Source organism: Cyprinodon variegatus, unplaced genomic scaffold (assembly GCF_000732505.1).
Source record: "Cyprinodon variegatus isolate N-32 unplaced genomic scaffold, C_variegatus-1.0 Scaffold926, whole genome shotgun sequence".
Lineage (NCBI taxonomy): Eukaryota > Metazoa > Chordata > Actinopteri > Cyprinodontiformes > Cyprinodontidae > Cyprinodon > Cyprinodon variegatus.
In genome coordinates, this window is record NW_015151379.1 from 170,939 (window position 1) to 181,456 (window position 10,518).

Below are 10,518 nucleotides of genomic sequence, written 5' to 3' on the forward strand. Positions count from 1 at the left end.
AAAATATTAAAAAAGAGGAAGAAGTAGGCCTCTTTAGGTGTGTTTTTCGCATTGACCTGATTTTAATAACACAACGGTTCGTCTCCAACACCTTTTTTTTAGTTAAACCGTAAAGTTTCATTGCAAGAAGCAACCTTTACAACCTAAGCACAATAAGTTATAGCAAAACGTACAAATCTAGGCTGAACAAAGTACGCTGCACTCTCAGATACATTCACATCGCTATATTGCATGTTTTCCTTCTAACTTCAAATAAGGCTTTAAGCCACAAACCTTACATGTGTCAAAAGCTGATTATACATAATTTAATGAATTATTTGGTATTGTGGGATGTTAAAAAATGTTTGATCAAATTATATATTACTCAAAGAGAGAACAGCAGTAAACAATGGCAGTTATTATTGACCGATGGCTTATGTAAACTATAAACAGAAATGAATAGAATGTTAGTGACATTATCAGCTTGCTGAGATTTAAGATGTAGATGGATATATTCTGATATATGATTTATGGCTCATTTCTGACCTATTTTTTCATAAAGGCCAAAAAAATATTTATTTTAGTGTAATTTATTTGGAATTGGACATTGTTGCGGCCTCCCTTATAGTCGTTTGACAAACTGAAAATCAGATTTCTCACGACCGTCTTAAGGGTATCTCACAATGTTTTTCAAATACTAAATCCACAGTACAATAAATAATAGATATTTCTGCAGACTTTTCTATCTGATGATGATGATCTCTGCAATTTCACCAAAGTGACCACGAGCCTCTCAGATGCTTTTCTTATCAGTGATTTCTTGCCTGGTCTGTGATGTTAAAATACACGCAGATGCCTTCCAAAAGCAGTCTGTTTTACTATAGTCTTTCAAGGGTATTTAGTAATGAGAGCGGTACAACACTACATCCACACTTTTCAGATATTTGTATGCAAAACTATTAAAATGTAACCATAGTTTTTCTTTCATTCTACCCACTATTCATTTACCATATAATTTACCTATAAATAAACTGAAGTTTGTAATTTTAACATATGATGTGGAAAATAATGCTCTTTAAAAGGCTTTTAAGCCAGTACATCAGTGTTACTATGTTAAAGTTACCAAATTGAAACAAACTTGATATCAATCTCTGCTACCATAACATTGTAAACCATGGATGAAACATTTTTAGGTTTCAGTTGTTTAAATAGTTAATAAATTAAAACAAGGCCCTGCTGGTTTCTACACTTCACATGCAGGTAATCCTTAATATTATGCAATTTAAACAATAAACTTGATGTATTTGAGATAAATACACTCATTAGTATTAATTTGGAAGTATACTTTAAGTATACTTAGAAATCTGAAGTATACTCTGTGCTTCGGGATGGCTGCTGGGCTGAGGTCCTCTCTGCTCCCTCCAGATTGCATGTCTGTTTGCAGAAGCTCCTACAGGTTCTCCCTCGGCTTTGCAGACAGTTTTAATCTTCTGCAGATACAGAAGTTGATTGTATGTTTTTTTTTTTTTTGTATTTCTGCTCTTTTGTTTTTCCTTCTCTTCCCCTGTCCACCAGTAATGTTTTGCATTACTAATCCTACTTCTGTAATAAAAGTAAATCTTAAATAAATTATAAACAGTATTAGATGATCGAGGGAGGTTCTTCATCCTGACAAGCCTCCCTTGGCAAAGCAAAAGTGTTTAGCAGAGCACGGCGCTCACATTCCAACTCTGTTGCCATAATGATGAACATGACAGGGATAAAGAAAAAAAAGAAATCAGAAGTATAGTTTTTAAATTCTAAATAAACTATATTTACTATAATACAACTACATATGCTATATTTAAAAAAGCATATGCATAATGTTAGGTTTGTGTTAAAATAATCTAAAAAACAAAACAAAACAAACAATCTTCATATTTGGGTGAAATATTCTTGCTTTTATTCAGATCCTTAAACAAAAAAAATTGTTTTTGCAAGGGTAAATGTTTAGAAAAATTTAAAAGTTAAGCACCGTTTCTTTTATTTTAAACACAGAATGCATCCATGCTTTCCTCCAATTTATATAAAAAAAACTTTAATTACAGAAAATCACACTGAAACTTCCTTATCTGCTGAATTTTATCGTCCATTAAATCGATTCCTCTAACTTTTAGAAGAGGTATCCGTGTGCTTTCATAAACCTTTACTTATTAAAATAAAAATGTAGGAAGTAATATTTAGGCTTATAAAGAACGCCTCCTCCCTGATTGGCCAGCGTCCCGATAAGAGTTGTGTTAGCCCCTCCCCTTTCCTGCTGTCATTCATGTGGCCCTGATGAGCCATCGCAGTTCAGCTGCATCCAGCCCAGTCCGCCAGCCTTCTCTCTTCCTGTTTGCCAGCCGCAGTTAGGAGCCACCATGCCTGGAATCCTGCTGGGAGACGTTTTCCCAAACTTCGAGGCGGACACCACCGCTGGAAAGATCAAATTTCACGATTTTCTGGGCGACTCGTAAGTGCGCATGCTCACAATACCTCAGCTTTTTTTTGTGTGTGCATATTTCTCAATTTTTCTTTTATCTTTCACTGTTCTTCTCTAAAACTGCAACATATGGTCGCTAAATACAGGATAATTACGATCTAATATTTTATGCGAACGCAATGAATACAGTTTTTACGCATAATTATTGGCTTAATTATGCCATTTTTCTGTCCAAACCGTTACGCCAAATGGAAAACCGCCAACAGTTACTATTACACAAGCAGGACATACCTGAACCATTTACCTCTGGAATATGTTTCTAATGTTCTATCAGTTTTTTAGAGCAAATAACTCATGAAAAGGCTTTAAAAACACGCTTTGCTGATAAATGCAAATCTAAAATGTTTACATTTGTCCAATGTTTGTTTCTATCATGCATTTAAAAGTGCTTAAAACTTAAAGGGAACTTTAAAATACTGCTGCTTAACTTTTTTTTGCGAGAAAAATCTTGCAAAACCGGAAAAAAACACGTTGCAAATAACCTCTGGATTCAAATTTTGTGGATTGCCTGGAAGACGAACACGTGCATCATGTCCAAATTCTTTGCTTGGGAAAAAAAGCAAACAATCCCTCTAGGGAAACTGGAAAATAACTTGTTTCTTTCTCTCTGTCAGTGGGAATAATTGCTGGACTGGGAGAGGAAGGCGTCTGTTGAAGCTGCGTCCTAGATCTTTCTTTTTTCTTAATGCTATGATTATCATCAATCAGGTTTGTTGCTGCCAAAGCAGGATCAAGCTTGAATTCCAGGATAGCCCAGAACAAAGTCCATTTGAGTTTGTTTTGAAACAGTTTTATAACCAGAGGGCAATGGGGTGGAGGGAGTGGTATGATTTTGGTCACCCAGTTATCAGGTGATCTTTTGGATCCCTGTAGGGATCAGTTTTCTCTTCCCTTTTCTGCATGTGATGCCAAGTTTTTAAAGAATATATTTGCTTTGGATTGCTGCCATGCTCTTTTGTTTGGTCTCATTTCTTTTCTTGTAGATGATATTAACTCTTCAGGTTATCCGCTCTCTCACAGCTGCTTTTTCTATGTCTGCTTCTGTCTCCTTGAACCCCAGTCAACCTCAGCAGATTCCTGCTCACACTGAGCCTGGTTCTGCTGGAGTTTTTTTTCCTTTCCACTGTCGCTACAAGCATTCTTAGTGTGAGGGATTGCTGAAGAATCAATAAGTCGATGCAATCAGCTGGTTTTCCTTAGATAGAAAACTTTGAATCAATCTGACTGGATGATCTGGTTGAACTGTAAAGTGCCGTCAGATGACGTGATTTGAATTGGTGCTATAGAAATAAACTGAATAGAATTGAATCTGTAAGCACAGGAAGTGGGAGCATGAGAAATCATGTGCCTCGGTCAGAAGCATATCAAACATGTGACTTGAATGAGGTGTGCTGACCAGTCATGGCCTTTTCATGGTTTTTAGCAGGAAGTTTATCCATCGTTGATTGATTAAATAATTTTTTTTCCTGCAGGTGGGGTATCCTGTTCTCCCACCCAGCAGATTTCACCCCTGTGTGCACCACTGAGCTTGCACGTGCTGCCAAGCTCAAAGATGAGTTCAAGAAGCGAGGAGTGAAGATGATCGCCTTGTCCATAGACAATGTTGAGGACCATAAAAAATGGAGCAAGGTGAGGGAATCGCAGAGGGTGCTCCTTTGTTATTGGTTGTGGTTTCATTTTTTTAATGGGTCGTTGCATTAAATTGTTCCCATCATGGGTAGGGATGGTGGGATAAAGATGAACCTGGGTTGTGATTTATAGGATGACTGTTTACCTCGGCCCATGGACTTTAATTGTTGGGTCAAAGTCCAGTTTAGTTTCTCTTTTTTTCCAGCCATAGAGACGCCTCTCTAGTCTTAGTTTATGCTTTTAGCAACGTTTTTTTTAATGAAATGTTTCACCATTAAAGGAAATGTAACTTTTCCTGGTTTGTAAGTAATCAAACAAGGTTCATCATTTTCTACTTCTAGAAATCTTTAACAAGAAGCAGTGACTTTAGTTGAATCCATGAAGAGTCGCTCAGCGGCAGTAAAACGCTGCTGAAGTTAAACATTAGAACCTGTTCATGTGTCTAAAAATACAGCAGAGATGTTGAAATGATCCAGTTTTCTTTTTATTGCTGGTCTGCTAGTAAAGAACACCAACCGCCCCCTGAGCTGACATTATTCTGGTTATTGAAATAAAACTAATGACCCCCACTAATGTATCATGAAATAGCAGGCAGTGTAAATTCTATTCAGTTTATTTCTATAGTGCCAATTCACATCATGTCATCTCAAGGTACTTTCCACTTCACCAGATCATCCAGTCAGATTGATTCAAAGTTTTCTATCTAAGGAAAACCAGTTGATTGCATCGACACATTGACTGGAATGCAATCCCTCACACTAAGCATGCTTGTAGCGACAGTGGAGAGGAAAAACTCTTTTACTAGGAAGAAACCTCCAGTAGAAAATAAAAAGCATTTCATTTTTGATTTCACAGTTAAAGCTCCTAATAATAATGTTCTGGCCTAAGTTATGTGCTTTTTCTCTGCAGGATGTGATGGCGTATGCTAACGAGGGCGACAGCTCTCTGCCGTACCCCATCATCGCTGATGAGAAGCGAGAGCTTGCCGTCCAGCTGGGCATGCTGGATCCTGACGAGAGGAACAAAGCTGGACAACCCCTGACTGCTCGCTGCGTAAGAAAAACCATTCTGCTCACTTTCAATCACTAAAGCCCTGATTACGCTCAGAAACCAGGTCGTCTGCATGTGTGTCGGAGTTCACGCAGATATGCGCCCCCTCCCCTTCTGCAGGTGCACCTCCCTAAAATTGAAGGTGAAAACAGACAGTACCGCAGGGAGGAGAGAAAGGAGGCCTCTGATTGGTCTATTCTGCATCCGCTCTAAACTGTGTATTTCCTGTTCTTTACCGGCTTGTTTTGTTTCTATGACTGCCATTATGGGAAAAAACTAATGAAGTTGGACCAGCTAGAAGAGCGAAGTGCACGAGAACGCTGGGAGAATTTTTCCCCCTCTTTTTGGCCCTCATGTTCCTCCGTTGTCGCACAAACTTTCCCCCACTTCCTCACCACCTTGGCTGTATCCAGACCCACAGCTAGTTCCTGATTGGCCCTCTTGTGTTGTGGCGTGGAATAACATAGCGCAGACCACGCTTCAATATAAGGCATAAATCAAAAATATCATCTTCATACCTGCGACACACTGCTGCAAGAGCATGTAATTAATTTATCCATCCGTCCATCCCTTTTCTGTCACGTTTGTCCGTGCTCGGGTTGCTCCAGCAGTCTACAGGTGAGAGGCGGGGTCCACCCTGGACGGGTCGCCAGTCCATCACAGGGCAACACAAACAGAAACAGGACAGACTATCACTCACACCTAAGCAGAATTTTAGAGAAGCCATTTTACCTAACAGTCATGTGTTTTGACTGTGGGAGGAAGCCGGAGTACCCGGAGAGAACCCACGCATGCTTGGGGAGAACATGCAAACTTCATGCAGAAAGACCCCAGGACGGGAATAGAACCTGAAACCCTCTTGCAGCAAGGCAGTAGTGCTACCCACGGTGCAGCAGTTTCAATCACTCATCAGTAGTGATGGGTTAATGAGGCAGCTTGAAGCGTTTTGACACATTGCCAAGCTGTAGTGAAACTGCATCGATACTGCCTCGCAGAATACTGACACCTGCTGGACATTTTAAGACACTATTGGACAAAACTAAACTAAACTTGGACTAAACTGAATGGATTTGATGACCCAGTACATTCATATCATATAAGTTATTGTAGGTTATATTCTATTTTTTCATATCTGTGTTTAAATTGAAAATATCTTTGATATTTTAGATGCAGCCAATAAATAATTTATGGAAAATGTGAATGAGGATGCTTGTAGACTAGGATTTAAAATCTGAATTTTACAACAATAAGCACAGTAAAAATGGTAAACTAAGATTCAATTTTAAAGTAACTTTAAATAAGTTAATTTAAGTGATAAGTTGAGTGATAACTGAGAGGAAAACTATGACTATAAATAAATAAAAATAAAAACGCAACGTCTGAATCTTCCTTTTAGGCTGCTCCAAAATTCTTGATCATTTTAATGATAAACTGCAAAATATTAGACGTGTTTTTAGCAGATGCATCATGTTGACAGATATGATTTTAAACACACTTTAGTCAGTCTTCAGTCAGAAACAACTCCTGGATCAGTCACATGACTGTTGAAACGACACGCGCACCAATAGTGTTTTGATCTATGGACTCGATGCGTGCACTTACGCATCGCTGTTGCTGGATCCATCACTACTAATCAGACCTAATAATCAATCTTTAACAATTTTTACCTTTTGATTTGTTTTAAAAATTCTTTGGTTTTTTTTCTTCATTTTAATGCATATCTATAAACATCGACTTTTTTCGGCCATAAGCAACAACCAGCATGTACTTTGAACTTTTTTATAGATGGAGAATATTTTACAATTCCTTCTTGTTCTGTCCGACTATATTAAAGAATACGACATCCTCCGCAGGGCCAAAGTGCTGCAGGCTGTAAACAAAAAAGCTTTACAGAAATCTGATCGTTTTGTCAGCTTTATAACCAGGTCAGTAGTTGAAACAGATTTCACTATTTAAATTATTTTTTCTTTATAAGCTTTAAAAAATTATTGTTGGGTAAAGCTATCATTACAGTGGCCGCCTCTATCAGGAAGGTGGATTTATTAGCGAGGTCAGTCGTCATTAGGGGTGTAAATAATAATCGATGCATCGATCCAACAGCGACGATCCGACGCAAGAGAATCCATTCATGTTTTTTTTTTTTTTTTTTTTCCCCCCGGCTATTTTTATCCATTTGCTCCTGGGCGTAATTCTCCCTCCCGTGCTGCGGTGGCGCTAAACCTATTTTGCCCTCCTACCTCGCTTCCTGGTTATACTCTTACAGCAGTGTGTTGCAGTGAGCTTGATGCAGACATTTTTGATTCATGCTCAATATTGAAGCGTGGTCTGAGCTACACGCTGTGGGTCTAGATACGGCCGAGGCGGCGAGGAAGTGGGGACGAGTTTAGTCCGACGACGGAGGGACATGAGGGCCAAAAAGAGCGGAGATCCAGGTGGAAAAAGGGTCCCAGCGTTCTCGCGCACCTCGCTCTTCTAGCGGGTCAAACTTCACGAGTTCTTTGCCGCAATTTCGGTCATAAAAACAAACTAAGTCGGCCTCCTGTCTGCGGCACTGTTTGCGGTCAGCTACAATCTGGGAGAGGAGCAGCGGAGCGTCTGTGGAGGGGGCGGGACGTCTGGAGCCGAGGTATTGCATTGCACTGATTTTGTGCAGTATTTTTTGATGCAAAGCCTTTCAGAATCTATAACGCAGGGGCATTATTATTTCAGTGAATGAGGTTTTAATAGGAATAGGTGGAGTGCAACTTTTCTACTTCTGTTATTTGCTGTTGTTTCTAAAAAAAAAATGCATGATATTACAGCTTTCATTGATTTATTTCAAATTTGAAACATTGTCTAGCCTGTAAGATGTAAAAAAAAAAAAAATGAACCAATTAATTGAATCAAATCGTATCGTGGTGTATTCTTGATTATCGAAAATAATTGAATCGTTGGGTCAGGAAATCGATACTGAATCGAATCGCAATGATGGGTGTGATTTATACCCCTAGTCGTCATGGTAACGTACTTTGAAAGGAAAACCTGCTCCGGGTCAGGCTAGTTTTCAAAATTGATTTGAATCCTAGAAAACTCTCCACCCAGCAGCCAATCAGCTGGTTTGGAGGCATCGATGAGGCCTCTAATTGAAGACCTGATTTAATTAAGAGGAAAAAAAAAATTTACACAAGAAGGAACTTGAAATCAAAATATGTTCTAGACCAGTGGTGTCAAACTGGTTCCAGAAAGGGCCGTGTGGCTGCAGGTTTTCTTTCCAACCAAGCGATCGCACCAGACTCCATTCATCTCATCAAGGGAGTAAAATGTAAACATGAGGACTTGATATGAATGGAAAACCTGCAGCCACATGGCCCTTTCTGGAACCAGTTTGACATCTGTGTTCTAGAAAATTAGTTTTCAATTTATTTTTCCTCCTCCTTGTTTTTGACATGCCAATATTTTACTATTCTTTATTTCTTTTCTCCTGTTTAATGTCCTCCTACACATCTGGCATCCACTTGTTTCTTCTAAATTGATATATGAAGCTAAATAATTTTTTTTATTATAATTAGATCTATGAGAAGATCCTTTGTATCACTATGACGATGTGAGTGATGCAGTTTTTCGTGGGCCAGGCTGACGGTATATGCCAGCTCCTGAAGACAAGCATCAAGCTAAATGCTTGCTAATGATGCATCAGCTGCTGGAAGAGAGGTTCCTTCCTGCAGTTTGAATGCAGCATTTGTACTAAAAGCCTCCCTTATCATCTGTAAAGTCTAGAATAGAGCTGTATTAATCAGCCTTTAGACTGTTGAGTTATTTTCCTGTCTGACGGGAGTCAAAAAGACAGATGCTCACAAACTGCGCTCCTTTTTCAGTCTTGATTTCTAAGCTTCAAGATGCCAAAAAATCTTGAACTCAGCCGTGATGATCAAGCCAGCATCGTGGTTCCGTCCATGGACTTGTTCACTAATATTTAACCTGTGTCGCCTATCAGGTGTTCGTGATCGGCCCAGACAAGAAGCTGAAGCTGTCCATCCTTTACCCGGCCACCACAGGGAGGAACTTTGATGAGATCCTCAGAGTTATCGACTCTCTGCAGCTGACTGCGCAGAAGAAGGTGGCCACACCTGTCGACTGGAAGGTAGGAAGTCCGAATTATGGATGGAGAGCCAAGCTTTTTTGTTAACTGTCTGGATGGAAACCAACTCGTTTAAAATCTATTATAAATTTTTGTTTTTTATTCACTTTCAGCCTGGTGACAAAGTCATGGTCATTCCTTCACTCCCAGATTCTGAGGCTACCGCTCTCTTCCCCAAAGGAGTAGCAACCAAAGAGTTGCCTTCTGGGAAGAAATACCTGCGCACCACTCAGATCTGAGGACGGAGAAATAAAAATAAAATTATTAAAACAAACTGTGTTTCTTTATTGCTTGCTTTTTTATACAAATCTGTGATTAATTCTGGATGTGGATATGGGGAAGATCTTCTGGTACAACCAAGCACTAGATGTCAGCCTCCAGCTTTTAACTAACTTTTATCTGGTCGCTGCTGTACTTTGCTCTCCCACTAGATGGCGTTAATCGTACACCTTATCGCTTACACAAAAACCAATTATAAGTAAAAGCAGCAACCAGATTTAATTAAATAAAAACTCATTTTCAGAAGCTGAGGTTACTATTTAGAGTTGAAGCCACATCTTATTAAGAAATAAAATGTATTTAGGTCTAATTGAAATACTTATAGAAACCATCAGATGTGAGGAATAGTTTGCTTTGTAACCTTTGTTCTCGGCCCTCCAAAAATAGGTCTTTAAATAGCTGCAGGGATCTCCCTCCCTGGTCCTTAAGATCTGCTCTGCATGTTTTGGATGCAGCACAGCTGAATGAAATGAATGGCTCTTAAAAGTTCACATTGACATAAAGTTCTGGATAAACCAGACCTCAGTGAAGTTATTAAAATCTCTGGGTCTCTGTATCCAGTTTCTTGCACTGAAAGGAAAGTTGCATCTTCCTAAAATTCCTCAAAGAGTTTGACTGTTTTGTGTTTTACACGAAATGCCTTCTGTTGCGCACCTGAAACATGGAGCTTATATTTCCATGTTTTGTGCTGAGTGATGACCCTCAATTGTTTTTATATGCATGCAGGTCGGTATGCAGCCACAATGTTTCACACAAACTTAGATGCAGGCAACATTTAAAGGAAATGAGAACGACCACAAAACATCAGATTCCTGGAAAAAGGGGTGTGCACCTGGCAGCAGGAGTTACCCATCCCTGGTTTACAGTTTTTATCTGTTGCTGCAGCCCTACAGGGTTCTGTAAGAACTTCAAAATGCTGACATGAGGAGGAAAGTGTTGCTCG

The 10,518-nt window shown here is 39.2% G+C and overlaps 1 protein-coding gene across 1 annotated transcript; it reads left to right on the forward strand.

The window, feature by feature from the left end:
• The first annotated feature begins 2,268 nt into the window (after positions 1–2,268).
• On the forward strand, positions 2,269–9,564 carry prdx6 (peroxiredoxin 6). Its single transcript, XM_015398314.1, has 5 exons — positions 2,269–2,470; positions 3,973–4,129; positions 5,039–5,182; positions 9,153–9,299; positions 9,410–9,564. The coding sequence occupies exons 1-5, from the start codon at positions 2,379–2,381 to the stop codon at positions 9,533–9,535; spliced, it is 666 nt and encodes a 221-aa protein (XP_015253800.1). The 5' UTR covers positions 2,269–2,378; the 3' UTR covers positions 9,536–9,564.
• Positions 9,565–10,518: the final 954 nt, after the last annotated feature.

What these genes read in the sequence shown, in the direction of transcription:
- prdx6 (XM_015398314.1), top strand. Translation starts at nt 2,379, where the DNA reads ATGCCTGGAATCCTGCTGGGAGACGTTTTCCCAAACTTCGAGGCGGAC. An exon ending in ACCATAAAAAATGGAGCAAG is followed by an intron (nt 4,130 to 5,038) that starts GTGAGGGAATCG and finishes TTTTCTCTGCAG; the next exon opens with GATGTGATGGCGTATGCTAA. An exon ending in CCACACCTGTCGACTGGAAG is followed by an intron (nt 9,300 to 9,409) that starts GTAGGAAGTCCG and finishes ATTCACTTTCAG; the next exon opens with CCTGGTGACAAAGTCATGGT.